At 37.8% G+C, this 26,379-nt stretch overlaps 1 protein-coding gene across 20 annotated transcripts in view; it reads right to left on the bottom strand.

Annotated features, from left to right (window-relative positions):
* The window catches only part of nrxn3a (neurexin 3a), a 504,128-nt gene extending 480,891 nt beyond the window's left edge, over positions 1 to 23,237 (bottom strand). For 11 of the 20 annotated variants that reach the window (XM_049464222.1, XM_049464223.1, XM_049464233.1 and 8 more), the window contains exons 1-2: positions 23,013 to 23,235; positions 8,756 to 10,000 (exon numbers count right to left, since the gene is read on the bottom strand). In XM_049464222.1, the coding sequence (XP_049320179.1) occupies positions 8,756 to 9,452 (697 nt within the window). In that variant the 5' untranslated portion in view covers positions 9,453 to 10,000; positions 23,013 to 23,235. Of the gene's footprint in view, positions 1 to 8,755; positions 10,001 to 23,012 lie in introns of all 20 variants that reach the window. The other 9 variants (XM_049464234.1, XM_049464236.1, XM_049464231.1 and 6 more) reach the window with 3 other exon arrangements.
* Between the last annotated feature and the right edge of the window lie 3,142 nt (positions 23,238 to 26,379).

Raw genomic sequence — 26,379 nt, 5'->3', positions numbered from 1 at the left:
AAAATTTAGGGTACATTTCCAATTATGCTACACTGAATTCATTTTTAGTTAATCACAACTGTACCACAGTTAGTTCTGACCCTGCAATGTGAAAGGCATCCTATGAGTGGCGTTATCAGCCAGTAATGCACTGTAACCGAAGCTCTCCATGTATTACTCCACCACATACAGGTAACCTAGCAATGATGCAGCGCTTACAAGCCAAACTTGCGGAGTTAATTTGCGGAGTGTTTATAACCAAACAGATCTTGTTTTCCCGTCCACTTTAACTAAAAATCTTTTAATAAACAAAGATAATGGAACTGTGCCATAATCGCAATAATACATTTGAGGTTTGTGCTATAACATGTAATATTAGGCCTTGTGCCTAATTGTAATTGTTTAACTGCCTTAATTTTCCACTATTAATAATGCTTGGTGCATATGTTATATATATTTTTTAGCATTTGCTAACTAAATAACTCCTAACTCACACATTACTGATCGTAACCACCTCCTAATTTATACATTCACCTTCAATTTGACACAAAATGCAGTGTTGAATCTAGTTTGAGTTCAGCACATAGGGTCCTATCTTACATCCTGCGCAAGACATGTCGCAATGCTCACTGCTACCTTACACCCTGCCATTTCTTATGTCTTCAGCAACATTGCTTATGAATATATCTAAGCTGATGTGTGTGATGGTCTCAAAATGAGGTGTGTTTAGGTAAATTTCTGGCGTGTTGCTATCTTGGAATCGGAAAACACACTTGCTTCTTTCAGTGAAAGCATCCTAGAAAACAGCCATCAGTCAGACGTTCATTGCTATCTTGGCAACACAGGCAAGCTGCACTTGTAAATTACCTGCTTGTGCACCTTTACAGCTAGAAAGTGCAGGTCAGTTTCCTCTAACAAGAAGCATTGGACATGTCCAGGTAGCTGCACCGTTAAAATAGCAATCTGCCAAAGTCAATTAAATGGTAGTAGTGACACGCTGATTGGTTTATTGAACGTTACACACATAATAATTAATTAAGAGGAGGATTTGGCTTGCTATATAAATATATAAATATGTATATATTGTTGATAAATATATCAAAATGAAGTTGAAACATCTTTATTTAAATAAATGATGTACACAGACTGAATCACGTAAGTTCAAAGCATCACTGGTGTACACCAGCCTGCACTCACACTGCCTGACTCATATCCTCAGCCATTAAATGTTTAGCCGCCAGCAACCCGTGACCTCCTTTCCTCCCTCTACTTCATCCATTTTCAGATGAATGACGAAAATAATCTCAATATAATAACATCTATTTTATCTTTTTTTTCCTGCCACTGCTCACAAACTTTACACTGCCCTCTTCAACTTACTCATGACTTCACACACGACTAACTCTGAACCCAACCCACAAAATTAATCCCTATACATACTGTAGCCTATAGTCTGTACTCTTCCATTATACACTGTATAGTTACAGTGCCTTCCTATAGTCACTGTTCAAATTTAGAACCTCTAGCTCTACTTTTGTCGATTTTTGATGATAGTTTATTGCATTATTTGAACACATCAGCTGTCCTTCACATTGTGATGTTTTTTTAAATATAAATGAACCAACAGAAATGCTCCAAAAACGATTTTTTTGCCTACTCTATATGCATTTATTTATTAATATTTTTAAGGCACATTTGTTTTTTTAAGAGCCATTGCCACTTAAGAGATACTGTACAGTGAGGCTATTGTAGGTAAGCTAGTTTAGTAGGGGACAGAATTAAAGATTATAATCCCTGAATGTTTAAGTTAATGATAATTGTACCATGTGTGTGTTCACACTGATTTTTTTTGCTAGTGTCTATACTCTACATTCATTCTTAAACAATAGGGGTGAGAAATATATTGTTTTAACATTGTTATCACAATGTGGGCATCAGAATGTACTCATGCACAGTAGTTCAAAGTTATTATTTTATTTTATTATTATTTTACCTGATAACATATGCCTGAATAACAGTGATATCTACCCAATACTATTTCTTTTATTTCAATCACTGATAAAGAGACTGCATTATTCGTATTATGACATGTTGGATCAGTGACTTTTGGCAAAATTGAATAAAAATTCAATTTTTTTTTTATATATTTCAATATATAATACGGCACTAGTGGGCATGCACAGTAATTACACCAAATGATGTCGTATATAATATATATAATCACAATATATAAACTTTTTTTTTTTTTTTACGGTTGGGTTAAATGCAGTTGAATTCTGATGTAATGTATATGTTTTATTGCATAGCAGTAATCTTAATTAAATTATTAATTAAATTAAAAATAAAAGACATATATATATATATATATATATATATATATATATATATATATATATATATATATATATATATATATATATATATATATATATATAATATTCATATCCATCTTTGAAGATGCCAGCAGATTATTCCTATCATGGTACACCTACAAAACCTCTTATATGGAAATTAAAATACAAGAAATTGAAAGCATTATTTTGCAATTATTTCTATTATATTGTTTTGTATTTTAGCATTTGGCATTGTGTTAAGTGCCGTGGGTCAGTGCCATCTAAATATTGTATGTATTTGTTTTTTTTTACTATCCTTATTTCTCTGAATGGACAGTTTTGCATTTATGTTTCTGTTAAATAGAAGTGCTGGATTTTTTTTTTTAAGCATTGTTTAAGCATTAATTTCCTACCAAACCCAGAAAAGCATTAAATACTGCTAGTTTTAAGGCCAAACACGAAAGATTTCGCAAATAGTGATTAAACAAAAGCTGATTAGACGATTAAACCATTTAACTGTAACTTTAATATTCTAATTTCAAAACAAATATCTTGGGAGGCAATCTCAGGGCCCTTGGAGCAGTTGCACTCTGTGATCTTTGCTTCATCGAGGGGGCAAATAGCAATTAATGCCGCAAATTAAAAAGAACCTGACGAAGTAGATCTCCATTAAATGGTTTTAATTCACTGTAATCAGAGCTGTATTAGAAATCAATTTAGTCCTGCACATATTGCTGCCTGTACCGCCTGCTGTCTGAACATGGCGGCACACATGGACACTCATTTCCAGACCATGTAGGAGCACAGAGAGGGCTGTCTGTGTCCGTTTTGGTCATTAACAGAGCGTGCTTTTGGATATTAAGGCAGTGATGAGATGGCTGAAGGGCAGAGGGGTCTGATTATAATGGTATTGCTTTGTGTTCTTGACCGTAAGGTCCGGCTCAGGCTAAATTCTGCCTGGGTTTTCTGATGTCTGACTAGATAATGGCCCCTGTTCTGCCATGTCTGACCTGGCCTCCTCTCCTCAAGCTGTTCTCACATTTCTCTCCTGACCCAGTTTCTCTGAGAGATTACCGAGGAGTAGGATTCGTCCCCCCAAAGATCAATAAACATAGAACGTTCCATCAGCTTCTTCTGTCAAAGCTCAGGATCCATCAGCAAATTGTTACTGAAACTGAAAGTCTCTCCTGAAATGGCTTCAAATCTGATCTCTCGTAGCTGAGGACTGAAATTTATCAACTCTGACTTGTGACAGACACTTGAAGACATAAATAATGTAGTATTTCTAGGAATAACCGGTGGATTCCCTGCTGAAAAAAAAAAAAAAAACACAGCTTGGCCAACTCGTCTTAGCTTAGCATAGTATATTGTGTTGTTTGCGCTTTAAGGTTAAGTAGGTCTACAGGTTTGGATTCATTATCTACTTGACCAAGTTTGACAACCAAACAAAGTATATGTTTTATGTTTGAGTTTGATATTTTAGCAGGTTTAAATTTAGTCCAGCTTGGTCATACTGGTCAACCAGCCCTACTGTAAACTGGCTAAACCACCAAACTCAAGCATAAAACATATTTTTTACTCTTTTATGTTGGTGATACCAAATGTATTGCAATCCAGTGGTTATGATTCAATATATTGCAATATACAATATTCTGAGACTGGTAACTCTAATGACCTTATCCTGTGCAACAGAGGTTTTCATCATAACATTTTGATGGTCTTTGCGACTGCACTCCTTGAAATGTTTAGGATTGACTGACCTTCATTTTTTTTTTCTTTACTTAGTTGAGTGGTTCTTGCTTCTCATAATCTGGATTAGAACATTACTCAAATAGAGCTATTCACTGTATACCTGTAACTCTACCTCTTCACTACTTTACAACTGATGCTCTCAAACACATTAAGAGGCAAGAAATCCAAGTAATTAACTCTTGAGGAGTTCAGCACAGCTGTTAACTGAAAGCCTGAATTCCAGGTGATTCTACCTCATAAAACTGACTGAGAAAATCCAGCCAAGATGTGTAAAACTGTCTAATCTAAGCAAGAGGTGCTATTTTGAAGAATCTAAAATCTAAAATATATTTTGGTTTGTTTAATACTTGTTTGGCTTATTAAACAATCCAATATGTGTTTATTCATATATTGAATGACTTTAGTTTTAATCTACAATGCAGAAAATGTTAAAATAATAATAATTATAATAAAAAAAACTGAATTTAAGGTGTGTTAAAACTTCTTCTTGTGTTTAAGAGCACAAGAAGGCTATCTAGTATGGTCAAACACAACACTAAATAAAACTAACATTTTTAAATGCACTGTAAACTAATAATAACAAAATATATTGTGTTTTTGAAAAATGATACAGTATTGCATTAAAAAAATATTTTGATACCTCCATATATGGAAATTTGCTCACAACCCTTTCCCACTATGTCCACCAGTGGCTTAGAGCATTGGGAAGCAGCTACCAGCTGGTCCCAAGCTGGATTTTTCAGCAGGGTTATGTTGGTATTAATTGTTAGAAATCGTCACTGCGATGCTGTCTAGGTTCTTTTGAACTTGCGATGAACATGTGAGTAGATTTGTAAACAGTGGCTGGATTAAATGTAAGCCCCAGTGCACTAATTCAAACAGCGTCCACATGGGAGGACAGATTGAGAATTTGCTTGGCAGCCAAATGTTTATTATTCTAAGCCGCCAAAAGATTACCCACATTCACAAATGATGTAGCGGTGCAGCTATCGCGCTTGCCACTGAGAGAGGAACATACGCTACAGCAACAGCAAATAGTTCTGAGGCCATTTTAACCATCTGCCCATCCAGGGAAGTGTCAAGTTCCTGTTGCTGCCTCTGCACTTGGAAGCAAATGTATCCTTTCTAACACACATAGCGGGCTAATTTCTGCTCTGCTGACTAAGTGCTGCCATATGGACCTGAATCAAACTGTTCTGCTCACGTTCCAAAGACTTTCCAGTCTCGCTGGGAGAGAAGTTTAGGTCGGTCATAGGATATCTAGATTTCTTGTTTATTAATTGGCCATTTCATTAGAAACATCTTAGAAACAGAGCTGCACTTTGCTATTTTTTTTTTTATATTGGTGTTTCTCCACTGCATGTTACCTACAGTACATTACTGAACACTACTCAACTCCACTTAACTTTTATCACTTTTTGGTAAATGCTTAAAGTTAGGATAGCCCTATTTTACCAATATATAGGTGAGCCGCCAAATGTGCACAAGTACAGCTTGATTTAGGGTGTGTCAGTGTGTCTTTGCTATCATAACAATGTGGAAAGTATGCCACGCATGGATTGAAACACATAAAAGTGTCCCTTTCAATTCCCCTTAAGAGCAAGATGCCCTCTGACTTAGCAGATTGCTATTTTAATGGTGCAGCTATCTGGACGTGTTCAACGCTTCTGAGCACAGGTAACTGACCTGACGATCACACTGTGAAGGTGCATGAGCAGGCTCCCAACCCCCAAAACATACTTTTTCTATGGATTCCTTCATCATCCACCAATCCAAGGAATGTTTCCACCTCTTCAAAAGACCATAATGTAATTTTAAGAATGTCTGGTTTGTGTTGGATCTCCACATTGCTTTGCATATAGTAGTGTTTCACAATCCAGTCCCCAGTGCCCATCTGTTCTGCACATTTTGGAGGTTAAGCTGCTTTAACACACCCATACAATTCTGAAAGGCCTTGTTAATGAGCAGATTAGTTGAATCAGATGTGTTGGTGGCAGAAAAAGCTCTACATTTGCACGGCAGTGGGCACCAGGACCAGGTTTGAGAAAAACTAGCATTGAGTGACAATTCTCTCTGGACAATTCCTATTTCTAGATTCCTTACTTTTAGTTAATTAAGTTAATCTTGATTTCATATGTCTAAAAAAATCTTCTACATGAAATCAATCTTTAAATTGTTCTTGCCTTGTCCAGACGTCATTAATTTTTTTCTTCACAATGAATTACATCTGCTTTTAATACATAGATACCACATCAATGACAGCACTTGTATCTTTAAAATGTCATTGTCTTTAAATTGGTTCAGGCTGTACTTGACTGCCGTAAAACTGCCAAATCCTTTTGGGCCTGTCAAAAATGAGGGAATCTATAATAAATGCTGTTATTTCTAAATATGTAATGTAATATTTTGTTAAACCCCTGAAATGAAAACTGAAAGGTCTACATTTCAGTCAACAGCCTATTTGTTTTATTAAAATCCACTTACATTGTGTACACAAGCCAAATTGTGCCCAAAGATTTATGGACCTGCCTTCATTTTTGGATCTAATCTCTGATTTTGTCAATTCATCTGCAAATATATCTGTATTAACAGACCCCCAAAGAGATCTAAGAGATGCAATAGGCTAGAGGGTGAACGTTTCATGACCTGAGGCAAAGCATTTAAGAGCACACTCCCTACGGCATCCATATAAATTGTGCCTGGCCCCATAAATGAGGTTATTTATTCTTTTATGATTGTCTGCACTGTTTCTCGAGCTTCAGAGACATCAGAGAGGCTTTTACTGGCTTTGGCCCCTATCAGTGGACTGCAGGACCCCGCCAGCCAAACAAGATGGAGAGCAACAACAACAATAAATCAAGCCTAAAACTCTACTCAGCCTAGTGCCTATAAATCTGAGCCTAGTGCCCCTCCGAACTGGCTGGCTGGGTTGCCAGTGCTGACCAGCAGCAGGCACTAGATATAAGCTAGATATAATCTCTGCAGGAGCGCTGTTCCACATAGATAGAGCCGAAAGCGAGACAATACACACATTCTGCCTATACACCGCCATGTACACACATCTACACACATACACGGATTAACACATAAAATAAATTAAATAAAAAAAGAAATGACACAGCGAACAGACAAAAAGCTTCCACATTAAAGAAACAGCAGCGAAGACAATTGCCAACGAGAGGAGTAATCTGTATTCAGCCATTTTGTGTTTGAGGCAGCGCTGGAGAGCTTGCGTCGTGTCTGCAGTGAGAAGAACTACCAATACGGCACAGCACACTCGCCATTCATCACCCACCCAACTGAAGCATTTCACTCTTTAAGGAAAAAGCCTCGGGTCTCATCGAAACGAAACCCCCCCATCTTTAGCCTTTGCCTACAGCAGGTTCATGGTATTCTGGTATTCTGGTAATCTGTCCAGCTACCAAATAAGAATGAATTTATTACAGTGCATACACATACAAAATCTTTGTGCAGTGGGTAAATCTACAGTAGAAATGCAGCATCAAGAGAGGAACAAGAAGATACACATACATTAGGAACACTTCTGGTACCTGAAATTGCTGAGATCATGAACCAGGATCTAAAAAAAGCTAAAGGTAATTTAGGGCAGAACTTCACAATCACAAAGCATATAGTTACAGTATTTACTATATCACAGACACAGATTTACTATATCACACACACATGTATGCATATAATCAATATGTAAACATGTAAAATATCAATATAAACCAATCAACAGTCATCAACAAATCATGCTCTACTGGTCAGGAACTCGTAATCTAAGTCCTCATTAAATATGCTTAATGTAAATGACTGCATTCTATAAATTAACCTCCCTGCAAGAATTCAATACATCCAACAGAGTCAAGAATCGAGCGTCCAGAGTCGCCGTCTATTATTGAGACACAAGTGCAGAGCATAAAGCTGTGAAATGGCCTCCTCGGAATCCCCAGAGGACTTAAAATGGCTACTTCAGGGGGGGAAAAAAGACAACTGATAAGAAAAATAAACCTTAACATCCAGCTTAACACCTCCGGGCTGCGGAGATTTACACAAAGAAGCGAGTAGTCGACAGACAGCCCTGTTCCTCCAGAACAAGTGAAAATGCAGGCTTTCCAAGAACATATTAAAGCATAATGTGTTTCATCAAAATCAATTTTCAGCCGGCCAATGTAAGCTGCAGCAGAGAAAGAAAAGAGATGGGCTTGTTGTGATTGAATCAAAGCTGGAATTCTTAGCACACTCGAGTGAGAGTCAGACACCTGCCATCTTGTGATTGTACGGGGGGGAAAAAAGGGATTCAGGAGGGGGATGGCTTTCCATGATTTCTAGCAGTCTAGCACCTCTGCATCGGTTATCACTGCAATGAAAACAGCTAGCAATCAAAGGCGCTGAAAGAAACAGTCCTATTTTGGAGTAGTATGTTAATTTCGTACCAAAAATTCACACACAAATGGTGCAAGGATGCAAACAAGTGAAGAGGCATGAAAGCATGGAAGCATATGCATTTTAACCAACCATATGTGATGTGGAGGTGTTGGACACGATGGACATAAATGGCTGCTACATAAAACACTATACATGGAGGAGCATGAAACATAAAAAGAGCTGCTAATGATGCAAAACTGCAAATCAGTAAATCTGTAGAACAACCACATATTTAGACACTTAAACTGCGCAAAACTTACCTTCGCTGCAAAATCGGCCTATGTACTCAGTCTTGGAACAATCGCATAGAGGTTCTCCATCCACGAGGGAGCATATCCCTCCGTTTTCACACGGGTTCTCCGTACAGATGCCCTCCATGTCCATCCGCACCTTCTGGCTGCTGAGTAGGGTGGGCACCTTTCTGCCATACTTCAGGTCCCTGATAATCCCCTTAAAAGGTGGCAGGTCCTTGGCTGTGGGTAAGGTCAGGACTGAGGTGCGAATGTCCTGGGGAAGTCCCCCCAAGAAGAGGTCACTGACGATCTTCATGTACTGCCTCTGCGGCCGCACCTCGTCGGCCTTGTTGGCGCCGTCCACGCCCAGCACAGTCCTCAGGTTGTACCTTCCCAGGCTGACAAAGTGCCAGCTGCTGTCGTTCACCCGCTTGTCCGAAACCACGGTGGTCTCGGCGCAGTCGATGCTGAACTGCAGCTGCAGCTTGCCCTCCACCACCATGAGCTGCAGGAAGTCGCAGTAGCCGCCGTCGTCGAAGTACAAGACCAAGGCGGTGGACGCGTCCGTTTTGAACTGGAAGCTGAGGTCACTTCTGGTGCTGGCGTCCCAGCGGAGATAGCGGGCCCACTGGCCTCGTGCTCCTGTAAACTCCAGGCCCAAGCAGGGCCCAAGCACAGTGCTGAGCAGCAGCTGCAACTGGATAGGATATCTGAGCAGAGTCATTGTGAAAGTGCTGGAGATTGGGGAGGGTTATAATCCTGAACAATAGGAAACCATTGAAAACAGCTTTGGTTCAGAGGTCCGTATATCCAAAGTACATCCCACTGTGAGCGAGCGAAAAAAGGTTCAACAACGACACGACGATTAATATCCGTAAAGAGGACACAGGGGGCAGTAGAGAGGGAGAACAGTCTTAAGTAACAGTCGTAAGGCCAATCACATTGCACAATAATATATTCTCTGTCAGTCGACAAAGTTCTGGTTTATTCGTTTGTTGTATTTTAGGTTCTTGTTCGTTTCTTTGTTTCTTTGTTTGTGTTCTATGTTCTTGTTCTGGCACAGATTAACTCGAGAAGCTTGAGAAGATGTGTGCAGACGGTGGTGTGCTTGCTGAGCAGCTGCTATCCTCACAAACTCGCTTCAAACTGAACACACACTGTCAAACATCCAGCCAGATCCCACCGCACTTACTCTTCTGCCTTCTGAGGAAACCACCATCATGTTGCCTTGCGGGTATTGTAGTTGATATGCTCTTATAGCGGGGGCTGTAGCTGTTGAAACAAAAAAGAAACATTACATTAAAAATAAATGTTTTACCTGTAAAAACACACATAGACAGTACAGTTTAGAAGTTGTTAACATCTAAGAACATTATTTTACCCTTTTACACATTTAGACTACCAGCCAAAAATTTTAGAACACTCCTATTGTTTTATAGTCCGGTAGCAGTGCTGTACAGCCTGCAATTGACCTGTCAGGCCAATATTAATCCAATGATATGCTGAGCTAAAGGCTAAAGCTGTTTCCATGTGGGTCAGCCAGACGTGTCTCTTCCTGTACCCCGTTTACTCCAGTTTCCAATAATCTTTTAAAGGTGTAGGAAACAGTACTCACCACTCTCCGGCTTCATTTGTAATTTCTCAAAAAAAAAAAAAGACTTATACTTTAAATAGTTATAAGACCTTTGTGTTTGTGTTTCTGAATAACTTCTCCTTGATTACTTGTGGACGTGGCTGGTTGTTAAGGTGGGCAAGGTGGTTGATGAGGTGTTGCGACTGTAAATACTTGCTATGGTAGCTCATGCTATTGGTTGTAAGTCTATTTGCTCTCAAATATGGTGCACAAACCTTTGCACCAGTCGCACCCCATTCTATAGTGGACAAATTCCACCGTCCATTAACTTCTAAAGGTTGAGAACACTAATAATTTACAGAAGTTGAATAAAACCACCAAAATCTAATACAAATAATTAAAGAGTTCATTTTACTTTTGTGGGTTCTGTGATGCCCTGCTTAGACTGTATGTATTTCACATTTTCACATCTATAATTAAATATACATCTATACTTAAATAATGAGCATGAAATACAATAGCTATAATATAATAAACAACAAAAGTCACAAATTAATTTATCATTTAAACAAAATAATGCAATGCCTGGTTAAATCATGCAATGCAACATCTTACAACACCTCACTCTTTATTCAACGAACAGCTTCTTATATGATTAAAAGTTTCCTTTGTTCAGCAATTTTAGCCACAGTCTGTCCTGTGCTATCGGTCATCTGGTGTGTAAATTACTCTAATTATTCTCCTGTCAACTCTGGCAATCACTCCGTTGCTTCAAACCTGCTTAAGTTGCTAATGGGAAAATGAAAAGGCCTTGTGTGCACGAAGAAACATCCACATTTTCGTTACAGTGTCATATACATAGTGAAGGGACATGTCCTTGAAAATACAGTAGAACCTTATTAGGTCTAGTTGTTAAGTGCCTATATTTAGGTAGATATAAATATGTATATAGCTGAAAAAGCTTTAGAATTGTGTGATACTCAGTACAAATGCAGTACAATACAATGTTTTACCCAAATTCTCCATCATACAACCTGCATTAATGTGCAGCCTTACTGAATTAAAGACTGGGTTTTGTTCCCCCCCATCATCTATTGTTCCATGGAGGTGGAAAAGGATTAACAAAAAAAGAATGACAATTTGGCCTTTACCCAGCACTGGTTAAGGCCTTGCGGGGAGACTAAATGCAGCGCTGGTTCCTCTTAACATGAGGACCTGGTCCACAAAGACAAATCGGCTCTGATTACATGCGACATGCGAGGTGTAACCTAATAGGGATCTAATATAGCCTGTGTTCCCTGCCAGAAGCACAGGCAGCGAGTACAGCAGGACAATAGCGTTAGTAGCCCACACAATTCCACCCAGCCAGAACACAATGCGGACAGCCCGAGCCAGCTGCCGGCTCTGCTCGAACCGCAGGAGCTGGGAGATTGGGTGCTGGTAACAGATACTCTGTGTTGGCTCGAATGTGTGTGCATGTGTGTGGGTGTGCATTTAAATGTAGATGATGCAAATTGGAACATTATTTTTGATATTCCTTAAAGAATATATATATATATATATATATATATATATATATATATATATATATATATATATATATATATATATATATATATATATATATATATTTAAGGATTTTCTTAAATGGGAATTCTGGGATAATTCCAACAGCTGATATGTTTCTCATTTATAGCACATTATTTATACATTAACCAACCCTTTTTCAGTATCACACACTCTTTAAGGGTTCTTCATATGCAAGGTGTCCTTCACTGGTCAAGTCACTCTTAAAGATGTAAAGATGTAAAATGGATAATCAATGTTTCTCAGGTTGGACCAGTGTTTCTATATACAACCATGACAATTCAAATAACCAACCATATACAAGGAACTGTCTGACCTTTATGGCACCATATAAAACCATCTGCAAGAACGTTACTTTAAGTATGAAGAAATCGTTGAATCCAGAGATCTTTGAGTCGTCAGGGTTGTATATATGCCATTTTTTCAAACTTAAAGACCTTCTCTTGAATATTATAAATGTTGTAAAAAAATGCTCTTTCAGTTAATGCAGTGGTTCAATTTAAAGCCACAGTATCACAATATCTGGTCTTTTAAATCTACCTTGCCAAGTATACAGATATACTGATGTTTGTTTCAGGGCATTCCTATTGGTCCATTAATCCTGAAATACTCACTCATAATGTGAAGGATTTCTGCCAGATTCAAATTCTTTCAAAAACTAATTTCACAGAGTATGTATAAGCTTTTAAACATCTCTTTAATGCTAAAATATGCTAAAATATAAAAAATATATATTTATATTTTATTTAAATATCTGGCAACCTTAATATGATTTAAATGTTATCTTGTACTGGTGGCGTGACATATAGTACTATACAGAATTATAACAAAAACATTTTGACACAATAAATCCGAAAGTATTCAATTTTGTATTTGTTTTGCTATTTATTGTATTTACTTTTGTCTGTTGGTAGTTTATATACAAACACTAAACATGCTGCACTTTAGATTTGTGGTATATTTTTGTCCTAAGATTACTTTATCTTTTATTTTGTTACACTATCTTTATATTGTACAAATCCAGGGTTTTGGTGGATTTACGAAGCAAATTACGTAACAGACAAACGATTATAGAATTTTTAGTTACTACTGAATGTTTGAATCAATTTTTTGCAGTAGTATATTCTTGAAATGAATACAAAAAAACAACAACAATAGTTTATCATATTACCAAGAACATTGTTATCGCAAAAACAATGAAATATTGTGATATTTTATTTTATAGTCATACTGTCCACCTTTATCTTTCACCCTATTTTTAAAAAGTCGAAAGTTAGAAAAAGATAAAGTCTAAAATCTGATCTTTTGGATCCTGAGGTGAAGGATAGGCCGCATTCAGCTCCACTAAATCAGAACTAAACACCACTCCCTAAAAACACAGCAGTCTATTTAGTGTGTGTTTGCTCTGTTCTTTTCTCCGGCGAGGGCCTGCTCTGTGGGCAGGGGGGGTCTGAGGTGAAAAGGCTAAACTGCACACATCATTGTCCTCATTGATATGTGAACATCGCGCCCCGCTGACAGCGGCACACGCTGCCACAAAAAGCCTGTGCATTTGGATCCACTTCTAAAGCCAATGAGTGGGAGGGGAGAGGGAGTGGGCGTGGAGGGGAGAGGGAGTCAGTGGAGAGGAACCCGAGCCACATTAATGACAGCAGCAGGCCTGCCCATTCATCAGACGCACAAAGCCCAGTTTTACTGCAGGTGCCTCGGACAAACGCTGCCGTCGCACCGCAGGTGCCGCAACAAAATGTCGTCCGCAGAGCTCGGGGATGTCATGGATGCTGTGCCTGCTGCGTGTACACTAAACACTATAGCAAGGTGTGCTCCACGTACCCTGCACTCGTCTTACAGGGGCTCTGTGAACATTGTAGAAAGCCTCCACTACCGTATAAATATTTATTCTTGGTTAAAACAGTGGTTCTATTCAACCATGTTTAAATGCTTTGTCATATACAAAACTAGGGGTGGGCAATATTATATTGTATACAATATATCGTCACGCAGAAATATCGTGATATTGAAAATATATATATCATGATAATAGAGATGTTCTGTCTTAAAAGTAGTCTATTATTTACTGTGAAGCTTTAAGTGTATTTATTGTATAATTGTTTTAGTTTGCAGTTTATATGCATGCACTAAATATATTTTGCAATATTTTTTGCTGCATTATATTATTTTATGCTATATTATTTATTTTGCCACATTATGTTTATGCTGTTATACTATTATACTATATTCCTGAAATTAATTAATTATTTTTCTGTTTTCCTATATCGCCAAGTATATTGTTATCGCAAAAATACCCTGATATAATAATATCATGATATTATTTTAGAGCCATATTGCCCACCCCTATACAAAACTAGAAGCTCTTGAGGATGGTTTTACTGTATGTAGTACCATAAAATTGCTGCCACTTTTACAACTTATCATACACTTCTCACTTCTCAAAACAATGGGTTTCTTAAGGTTTCTTTATATAAGTGGTTCTACATACTAAGGATTCTGACTGGATGCTTCTTTATGGATGGTTCTTTTTCTCAGTATCCTCCTGTAGATGGTTCAGCATAGCAGTCATTAATACAAGGTTCTATAAGGGATCTTTGCTTAAGGTAATGGTTCTATATAATAAGCAAGGGTTCTCCTGTAGTTAAGTCAGCAGGTCTACATAATAAAATGCTTAGATGTTTTTTTTCCTGCTTAAATGATTATTCTGGTACAAAGAAAATATCTCATAGATGTTTTTTATAACACCAAAAAGATGCCAGTGTTGTCAGCGAATAAACAAAGTACTCTTTTTTAAATATTATATACTCTTTGAAAGGGGATCTTTAGGGGTTAATCAGTGTTTAGTCAATGGTTCTGTGTATAACCTTAAACATACTACATGTACATGTATTCTTTACGGTGGCCGAGAAAGCCCAACGCAGTGCAAATTGAAAAGCGCTGCAAAAGCACAAAACACATCCATCAAAATTACAACACAGGCGTAGCAAATAGAAAAACGCGCTGCAAATACAACCACAACACAACGGAAGTGAGTCACAACACAACGGAATTTTCCCGGGGGACCTTAAAAAATGCTGTACCAGCTGTGTACAAAGGACAATAAGTGGCAAACAAGCTTCTGAAAAGTAAGTTATGTTTATTACCTGTGATTACCACGGTTGTGTGCATATTATTAAAAGTTCTGCTTCACAAAACGCCTTGTTTGCCACTTATTGTCCTTTGTACACATAGTGAAGTCCGAGACGTTACTGAAGACGCAGCTTAGCTGGTACAGCATCTTTTAAGTTCCCCCGGGAAAATTCCGTTGTGTTGTGACTCACTTCCGTTGTGTTGTGGTTGTATTTGCAGCGCGTTTTCTATTTGCTATTTGCTTTAAATAGCTCATCAATATTCTTTAATTGCAATTTAGTTAAAGAAGATGTCTTTAAAGTGAATTCCAGCTGTTGATGTATATCTCTATAATATTTATGCATTTTCACTCAATAAATTTTGCAATATGTTCTCCTACCCTACCGATTTGTTTATGCTCGGCAGTCAACTTATAGTACTTAATTTTTTTAGATGGTGGTGACCAGAGAACTACCTGAAGGTACTGTGTGTATAAACAGTGTTTTTAATAAACTACCTGTGCACTTTCCAAGTTCGTAGTATCTTATTTTAATCGTCAGGACCCTCAGAATTCAACCAATGTGGACCTACTTTGAGTTTGTTAATGGTGTATAAAAAAAAGGCTGTTACCTTGCAAGGACAACGCTTTGCCCCTATCACTAGCATTGTAAGCCTTTAGGGCTTCAGCTTTAAGCAGTAATTCATAATAAAACCGATGATTAAATGGTTCCACATATGCAAACACATATAAACTAGCACCATTATATACTGTACCACTATAAAGGTGATGTTAAAACAAGTCAAACCAAATTTTAATAGCATACACCATTTAAAAGCCTTCTATAAGGGTTCTTATATTATATTTAATTTTTCTTTTATAAAAGCAATAGCTCTTGCAGATTGTTCTACTGTATATAGCATCATAAATGTGCCATTATTGTTCCAAGTCATAAGTCAAATAACTCTTTTCCAATCCTATACACTCTAGAAAATCAAGATATGTTGGTGCTGGTTAAATGATGCCCCAATCCAGAAAAGCTCTTGAGATTTGTTCTATATATCATAATAAAGGTGCCACCAATCTTACAGTTCAAAGTACCACTCTCTAAATATATATTTTTTTCAAGACTGCCTTACTGTATGCCTGTTGTACACTAAACCCTAAAACCTAGTCGTACAGGATATTTTCCTTTTAATGAAAAATCTCAATTTAAAAATGATGTGTAGTTCAATACTAGGCCTAATACAGTAACTGTCTGGGAAACTGCCCTTAAATCAACGCGTGTACTGTCTATGTACTAATCTTACAGTGTCTGATGAAGCACCCTCAAGGTGGGAGGGACCTTTAAATTAGGCCACTCCCACCTTAGCACTGGGGGACAGCTAGGAAGCTGCTTGCAATGTGTTTCCCAGAAGTAACCCTGTCTCCTGATTTCACTAGAAGCACAAGTGCAGCACGTTTCCTCTAGTGTATTTTGTATGGCCTTCAAAATCCACCATAAAATCAGCTGTCAATCAGCCTTTGCTGCCTTAAGACCTAAAGGGGCATGTCTTACAGATCTGACAGTACCCAAAATTTTGACATTCTGCACCAATTTGTCCTAGTGAGAAGTGAACTAACTCTTCCCTTATTTCCACAAGACAGCAAGGCCCCTCCCCTAGAGGAATGCCACTAGGCCCCTCCCCCTCCACTTGGCATTGCACTGCAGGACAGTGCGGATGCATCCAAAATTACACAACAGCAAAAAAATAGCAGGTCAAGCAACAAAATAGCACACTAGCTCTCAGTAGTGTAGTAGTGTGGGGTGTGTAATGTATGGTATTAGGTTGATTTTGGACACATCCAGTGACAGTGGTAATCCATCAGGCCCTAATCAAAATAGGCTGGTGTTGATAAGCAGCTTATGTATGCTAGAATATTCCTCAAATTTGGCATGTGTGAATTACTGTAAAGCCAGATATAATTAGAGTTCAGTGTAGAAAACAGGCCAAGACTTGAAGGTGGATCCAAGGGGACAAAAAGGAAAAAATAACATTCCCCTTCCTCCTTTACCATCTCCTGGATTATTGTTATTTTGTCTATACAAATATAAATGGCTCCTTCTTTAGTTAAGAAAGTGGTTCTAAGGCTGGGCGATATGACTATGCTTGAGAGAAATTACGATATACAGTATAATATGTTGTAATAAATTATTTAGTTGTTTGAGATAAGGAAAAAAACATTTCCAGACAAAAACACATGTTTAGTTCCTGCAATAAGACAATATTAATTATGACATTTATTTATACACTGCCAGTTAGACGGTTCTCTTTTGAGAACATATAACATGCCTCTATTGTTATAAGTCTTAATACTATACAGTCTTCAAAAAGGAGGAGATGTCTTCAAGAGTTCGATCAAATGCTGGAATGTTTTTCTTCTGAATAAAACCTCTTATAGATGGCTCTATATAGCACCACAAATTTGCCAGTGTGGTTTTAGAATAAATAACATTTTTTCCAATATTTTACACTACTTAAAGGAGGTTATTTAGGAGTAATTTAGTATGGCATTTTTCTATTTTGAACTACAACAACTTAAAGAACCATTTGAATGCTTAAATGGTTCTTTAACTACAGAAACTAACCTTTTGATAGTTTATGGTTCTGCATAGCACCATGAAGGTGACTGTATTGTGTCATTAAGAGTCCTTTCTTACTACTTTACAGTTCTTAAAATGAGGGGGTGGTTTAAAGAGCTCTATGGTTCTGTATAAAGCTTTAACAAGGTCTGTTGTGAATGATTTAGATGCCACTACTGCTTTGAGTAAAACACTTTCTCAAGGTCATAACATTTGTAAAGAGGGAGGAGGTCGGTTCTTTAGAAGTTTTAGGGATATATATTAAACAACAGAAACGATTCAAAAGCATAAATTATTTCTTGGTGAAAGATTCTTCATACACAGGAAAAAGCTCTTGCTGGGAGGTTATACTTAACACCATAATGCCAAAAAACCCTTTTCATATCATGCAATCTGTGGAAATTCAGTATTTAGTTAAGGCATTGTTGGTTCTGAATGTGTTTCTGTTTAATAAGCAATTTGTTTAATGGCTAAATTATTCTGTGTGAGGTTACATGTTCATTCAGATGCAAGAAAAACTCAAATTGTTGCAAATGATTCTATATAGAAATATATTCTATATTTCCGATATGATCACGTGATCTGTAAAAAATGGTTTTTTTTTTCCAGTAAAGGTCTTTTAAGGTTAAGTTTCTATAAAACCATGTTAGAATAAAAATAATCAATTTCAACTTGTTTAAAAAGGTGTTTTTGGGCAAGGTCATTTAGTTGAAGAAGTCTTGCTATTGCATTTATTTATTTATTTTTATCTTATTAAAGGGTTTGAATATAATGAAAAAAAGGATAAATCAGTTCAGTTGTTTTAGGCCTACACCTTCAGTCAAACCCTTTTTTTCTCTTTTTTTGCCAAATTTTAATGTTTCTGTAATGCTACTGCTTATTAAATTCCCTGCATCTTCATATATATTTGAGATAAAGTGTATAATTAAAAACAAATATCTGTTCGAAACACCTGCTCCTATATAAAACAGCAATCTGTGGAAGGGGATTTTTTAGGGTTAAATGGTTCTATATTACAAACAAGGGGTACTACTTAATAAGCATTTCTTTCATTGGTTAAATGATTCTTTGTCTAGTTAAATGTTCATTTAAACATAAATATACTTTTCATATCAAGTGATGTGCAAAAAAAACTGTCATTTTAGGGGTTATTTAGTACAGATCTTTAGCTCTTAAGGTTCTATAAAATCACTTATTAACTATTGATAGAATACAAATAATGTTTAACTTTAACGTCTTTTTTTTTTCATTTTAAAATAAAACATCTTCATATTTTATATATTTTCGGCCTTGTTCGCCACAGATATTGCAGGCCTACAATATCTGGCACAATAATGGCACCCTTGGTAGAGCACACCAGCTGTGTTAAAAATGTGTGCAAAAATGTCAACCCTTAGACCCTTCCACCAAACTGCTACCCCTGCGCACTGGCTGCTGTGGGTATTAAAAAAGGCGCGCGCCATTTTCAGAGCTGCGCACTGCGCGCGCTCAGTCCCGACTACAAGATGCCGCCGAGTCTATACGCACAGAAGCGACGGCAGGGACGGGGAGGTGTGGGGAGGTGTGGGCAGCACTGGGCGCGCGCGGGTTTCAGGGCCAGAAAGGATGACATCAGCGTCCCATCCCCTACACACAGAGACACACACCCCTCTGGGCTGGCAGCCGGCGGTGCGAGGGAGGCGCGTGGGGGGAAGGAAGGTGGGGATCCGGCCTGCGCGCGGACAGGATGCCAGGTTCCCCGGCCAGGACGCACAAGCACTAAAGACCACTGCGGCGGAGAGGGAGGACCGTGGACCCCCTCTGCACCAGCTACCTACTGCATTACACACATTACATCACCTTACAAATGTGCACACACACCACATAGATATATACACAATCACACACACACCTGCCTTCCTTCCACACAACAACCTCATCATCAGCTCAAAATCATTAATTGCGGATTAGCGCGGTCAGTGTTAGTGTTGCGCTTTCATACACTGGTGGGGTAAACGTTGGATTGTGTGTGTGTGAGAGAGAGGGTGTGTGTGTGTTTGTCTGTGAGTGTGCATTGGTTGGTGGTGATGGTGGTAATGGTGGTGGTGGTGGTGGTTGAGGGGGAGGGGGGTTATCTACCCAAAATGATCACGTCACACTGCGGCTGTATCAGCAGCCACAACATCAAGCAGCAACATCAACGCGCGCCACACTTAATTATTATCAGTAGTATTATTATTACCAGAATTATTTTACGTATAATTCGTGATATAACAGTTTTAAAACCGTATTAAAAACAACTGTATTTGGTGGAAATGCTTTTACAAATACCATTTACAAATAAAGTGATTTACTTTGAAATAAATCTGTTTAAAACGGTTTAAAATTGAAAGACGGACATTTCCAAACATTTGCAAATATAATAGATAAAACAGAAAAATGTGTTTCAAATACAGAGCACGTATTTGTTTTTTTTGTATTAACTCTTCGTTTATATATAAAACAATTTATAAAACAGTAGCGTTCATATTTGTCTTTTTTTTTTTTTTGCATTTTAACAGCGCATATAAAAATACGCCGCTTTTTAAAAAGGTAAATTAATATTTTGAAACGTGTAATAGTTTGGCAATTTGAAAGCAAGGAAAAACATAAAGGAAAGAATTAAACACACACACACATCTCTGCATTTGCTTTAAAATCAAGGGTTTTATCAAGGTTTTAAGGGTGAGTGACGACACCTATTAATCGTACAAATCATAACCCAAATCGAAATTATCAAAATTATGAGAATTAAAAAAATATATAAAGAATAAATGCGATTCGTTTTTACATCTCCATCATTTAGCTGTCATTATTTTTAATAATAACACATGTTTATACAGGATATACGACGTTATTTTTCTTTCCTTTTTCGGATATAAACACGTGTATTAGCTATAGATCACAAGCGTTTAATATGTAATATTTATATCCAATAACGGCAACAAATAAATAGTCTATAAAATATTGTATATTAAGCACAGGCAGAAAAAGGAAAAAGGCCTCACGTTGGATTACAGGCTGCTACAAAATTGCTGCACACAGAATCTCTCTCTCTCTTCTTTTCTCTCTTTCTTTTTTTCTCTCTCTCTCTCTCTCTCACACACACACACACACACACCCTCATGTTTGGGTAAAAGAGGGTGGGTTTCCGTAGAGGTCACTCCTAACGCCAAAACGCGTAAATGGACATTATACAGGATATTAATGAACAGATACATAATGTACAAATTCTAAACTTAAATTAGACATCAAAATAAAATTTAATTCATGTAATTATTTGTATTATTTTTTTCGTTTTTCTCTAAAAAAACCTAATCACACCAAAATTTATTTGTTTTTGACTCTTCAGACTGTCTTCAATTAAATAAACACGGATTTAATAGAAACACGCATTATTTGAGAAAAATATAAGATATATTTTTTATATTCTGTAAATGTGTGCGATTCAGGCCTTGCTGGCTCTATCAGCTCTATGTCTGCTGCCCATTTCCAAACGTAGACAGCACAGAAATGCAGCTGTTTTCATTTAATATTAGAATTGGTGTTTTTGTTTTTAAAAAGACGTTTTTTAAAAACACGTTTTTTAAAAGTGTGTAAATAACGCGCCATCGTTTATATATCTCACTTCATTCATATAAGCCATTATAATCGTTTAATTATGTGCTGTGTTATAAAAGAATTATAAAAGTGTGCACTGCTGTTGTTTTTTTTTATTTCCCTTTCCTGTTTCTTATATTCCCTATATTCAAGACACATTTTATTATTTTTATTATAAAAACCAAACATGTATCATCTAATCTCGCTTATGTTTTATTATTTTTTTATTTTTTATTTTTTATTTTTTTACAACATCTATCTCTATGTGAATTCCCTATAATAAACTGATCGGTGCAGCAAAATTTGAACGAAATAATATATAAAAAAAACACACAGTAAATGGAGATGAATCGAGATAAGCATCAACTGAATGTCAGGGCATTAGCTGGCGATTAAATATAATCGTTTGAAATGTGAATGGAAATTATGTTTATTTTAAATTAAACGAAATTGTGTAGGATACATTGGTGTAGGATTTGGCATTCGGGGTGTATCTATAGCTTTATGCTAGTTTGCATTTAGCATTTGATCTGAATTCGGTAAGGTGTTTTCCATTTGTTTGGTGTGGTTTGTTGGTGTGTACATGTGAAGCTCCCAATGGGAGTCCGGAGAGTATAACCTGAGCTCGTTTATTTATTATTCATTATTCTACTTTACAGATTAAGACAAACGTTGCTCGGCCTCTAGGGACAGAACAGTAAATGTAAACGCCTGTGTTTTTTTCTTTCTTCTTTATTTATTTCAAATAGCACGTTTTGCAATAAATGGATGTTTGCTCGTGTTTAATTACTTGAGGTTTATTATTTCAATCGTTTTATTTAAGGAATATTGTTTACCAAAATGAAAATATGTGTGTATTATAACCGAGCTGGCACACAACCGACCTTGACGTTGAACGTTGAAATGTGGTTGAAATATGATTAAAGTAATGTCTGTTGTTGTTTTAACGTTGAAACATCATTTGATCAACATTTAATGTTAAATGGTTGAGCAAACGTTAAAATCAACATAATGTCCTCAACCTTTTGCCTTGTGAATTAGCATTTTACATTTAATCTCCGTATAATTTCTAAAAACGGTTGGGTGGAGGAATGAAAAAGTGTTTTGCTTCTTTTTGCAGTAACTGCTTTTTTTCCATTTGTTTTACGGTTTGGTGTTTTTTGAGATCAGTTTTTGAATCAGATTGGTAGTGGTGGTGGGTAAAATTCATTATACTCAGATTTACTGCAGTGATGTAAGTTTATTGTTACCAAATCCAACATTAATTCAACCATAACATCAACGTTGATTTAACGTTGAAATGCCAGCTGGGAATATAATAACCCTGTAACATGCTGGACAGCATGGGGTGTGTTTGGTGGGTATGGTGGCTTTAGGATATGCTGTAGTTTATATTTTAAGGCGTATTTTATTAGAAATTCTAGAAGTCTAAGAGATGTTTGAGATGCCGGAGATGTCGGGGGTGTCTGAGGTCGCGCTCTCACGCTTTAAGCGAATCTCCTCTACAGACGTTCGTTCCGACGTCCAGATCAAATCGTCTAAGGAAACGTGCACTGCTGTCTGTCAGAACCTACTGAACCTTCCATTTAAGCTCCCGACTGGTTTCTCCATCACTACCCATCGCCCCCAAAGCTTCCCCAGATCAGATAAGTTAACGAAACGTCCAGCTACGATCCGACACTTTCAGAAGTTGCATCGTGCATCCAATGGCAGCGCTACGGCTCTCCGGTAACTGCAGAAAGGCAGAAAGCAAGAAGGCACTAACCTCAGCTTTCCCAGCGCAGCGTCCCCCAGAAAAAAATCCCAATAATAATCCGAATTAGAGCTGCTGAAGCTCCTGAAAGGTTTGGGTTTGGCGGCGGTTCGGTGGGGTTTTGCTTCAGGTTGGTTTCCACCCGGGTAGAAGGCTTTCCGTCCCGCGCATCACAGGGAGAGAGAGAGCAGCGCGCGCGCTCGCTGGGCAAGCACGAGATTTTTCACGCACACACTCCCATACACACACACATACACACTCATACACACACTATCGCTCCGCCCTCAGCTCAGTACGATACTCGCCATTTAAAGGTGTATTCGGAGAAAAGCTTTCAGAAAAAAACAGGATGGAAAGAGGAAGGAGAAAAAGCATGGACTCTGCGTAACTGAAGGAATGTTTATTTGTTTGTTGTTTGTTTTTATTTTTATTGCGTTATTACGTTATTATGGCTTGTTTTACGTCAAATTATCAGAGGGACCGAAAACCACGTGTGCGCGCTGTCCATAGTGCTGATCCGACATTGCTCTGCGATTGGAGAACGATATTCTTCAGCCAAAGCCTCTGTAGATATCACCTACAGTGAGGAAAATAAGTATTTGAACACCCTGCAACTTTGCAAGTTCTCCCACTTGGAAATCATGGAGGGGTCTGATATTTTCATCTTAGATGCATGTCCACTGTGAGAGACATCATCTAAAAAAAATCCGGAAATCAAAATGTATGAGTTTTAAATAATTTATTTGTGGGTTACTGCTGCAAATAAGTATTTGAACACCTGTGAAAATCAATGTTAATATTTGTTACAGTAGCCTTTGGTTTTGCAGAGGTCAAACGTTTCCTGTAGTTTTTCACCACGTTTGCACTGCACACTGCAGCAGGGATTTTGGCCCATTCCTCCACACAGATTTTCTCCAGATCAGCCAAGTTTTTGGGCTGTCACCAAAGATATAGGATATAAGATATAACCCTCTACAGGGTTTAGGTCTGGAGACTGGCTGAGCCACTCCAGAACCTTGATATGCTTCTTATGGAGCCACTCCTTGGTTATTCTGGCAGTGTGCTTTGGGTCATTGTCATGTTGGAAGACCCAGCCAAGACTCATCTTCAATGCTCTAACTGAGGGAAGAAGGTTGTTCCCCAAAATCTCGCAATACATGTCCCCGGTCATCCTCTCCTTAATATAGTGCAGTCGTCCTGTCCCATGTGCAGAAAAAACAACCCAAATCATGATGCTTTCACCCCCATGCTTCACAGTAGGGATGGTGCTTTTGGGATGGTACTCATCATTTTTTGTTCTCCAAGCACGGCGAGCGGAATTAAGACCAAAAAGTTCTATTTTGGTCTCAGCTGACAACAGAACTTTCTCCCATGACTCCTCTGGATCATCCAAATGGGTCTGGAAATGTGCTGATTTAAGCACGGGAACCTTCCATGCCATAGGACAAAGTACAAAGTATAACCGATTGTGTGGGGTGGACAGGTGCCTTTATGCAGCTAACGACTTCAAACAGGTGCTTCTAATTTACAATAATAAGTGGAGTGGAGGTGGACTTTGTAGAGGCGAACTAACAGGTATTTGAGGTTTCAATGTTCAAATACTTATTTGCAGCAGTAACACAAATAAATTATTTTAAAAAATCATTTGCACCTAAGATGAAAATCTCAGACCCCTTCTTAGATTTTTAAATGGGACTCGCAAAGTCGCAGGATGTTTAAATATTAATTTTTCTCACTGTACTTCACCCACATATCATATATTTAAGTGGTTATGAATCTGTGGTACCCTGGTATGCAAAGGATGCCAAGGTGGCGATATGCAAGATGACCTCAAAATGTGCTGCATTTACAAAATCTATAAAAGTGTCATTCCTTTACAGTGGCTTGCAGAAGTAGTCATAGCCCTTGATTTTTTTCACATATTGTTACCTTACAACCACAAACGTAAATGCATTTTATTGAGATTTGAAGTGGTAGAACAACACAAAGTAGCACATAATTGTAAAGTGGAATGAAAATAATACATGTTTTTCAAAATGTTATTTAAATAAAAATAATTTAAAAAATGACACTGTTGGTGGACTACTACTAGTCCAGCAGTGATGAGGTGTTTAAAAACTCCAGCAGCACAGTTGTGTCTGATCCACTCGTACCATCAGCACAATACACACTAACACCTCATTGACCACCACCATAATGAGCATTGTCTGCTTGGAGGCACCATGCAACTTAGGACCTTGTATGTTCTTGTTCCCCTCCTTTAATACTCTATCTTATTATTTTCCTTTGACCTCCTTTAGGCCCTGTCTAAAAATGTTTTTTTTTTACCTTTAACTTCTATTACTTTATGTACTTCACTATTGTAAGTCGCTTTTGACAAAAGCGTCTGCCAAATGTAATGTAATGTAATGTAATGTTCTTGATCTAATCTGAAGCTACATGAAGTACATGAAGTCTGTAGTGATGGACTCTGCAGATAGTTGGTTCTTCTGTGCACTATTCTTCTCATTTTACACTGACAGAGCGAGTTGCTTTCTTTCAAAGTTGTCTTTACTGTGTTGTTGTGTTATAATATCACTGACAGTTGGCTGTGGAATATTTAGTAGTGAGGAAATTTCACGACTGGACTTGCACAGGTGTTGCATCCTCTCACGGTACCACAGTTCTGGAATTCTCTGAGCTCCTGAGAGTCTGAGACCCATTCTTTCACTAATGCTTGTAGAAGCAGTCTGCATGACTATGTGATTGCTTTTATAAATCTATGACCATAGATTGAAATTGTGATTGAAACCTGAATTAAATGAATTGGTTGGGCGAGCCAATACTTTTGGCAAATTCTGTATGTCAAGAAATGTATCTTTCATAACTTTAATGTTATGCCACATACGAACACACACAAAAAATCACACCAACAAAAATACCTATGACACACACACACACACACACACCATCACATGCACGCACAAACCATCACGACCTGAAGCTTTTTGGCCACTGGTGTCTGTCTTCGCCCACGGCTCAGGAGCCACGTGGTACGAGGTCTTGCTGCAGGCCCAGGAGGTCGGCACAACAGACTGTTCATTTCACCTTCCCCCCACACACACAGTGTACCAAGATTTATCACATAAGAGCACCAGCGTTCCACACCACCCCCACATACAGGTTCATTCACCTGTACACACTCTTTCTGTCTTCCTTAGACACACACACACGCACAGTGTTCCACTCTTTTCCTGTCCTGTACCTCCTACGCTAGCCCACCCCCAGGCCATGTGGTGCCGGACCCCAGGCCATTTGTAGATGCCAGTCCCTTGGCTCCTGTTGTGTAAGGCAGATGCACCTTCGTCTAGTACATCAACATTATCCAACTAATTATAAC

This window comes from Astyanax mexicanus, chromosome 14 (genome assembly GCF_023375975.1).
Source record: "Astyanax mexicanus isolate ESR-SI-001 chromosome 14, AstMex3_surface, whole genome shotgun sequence".
Taxonomy (NCBI): domain Eukaryota; kingdom Metazoa; phylum Chordata; class Actinopteri; order Characiformes; family Acestrorhamphidae; genus Astyanax; species Astyanax mexicanus.
The sequence above is the reverse complement of the archived record's forward strand: the minus strand, read 5'-3'. Positions and strand labels throughout refer to the sequence as shown.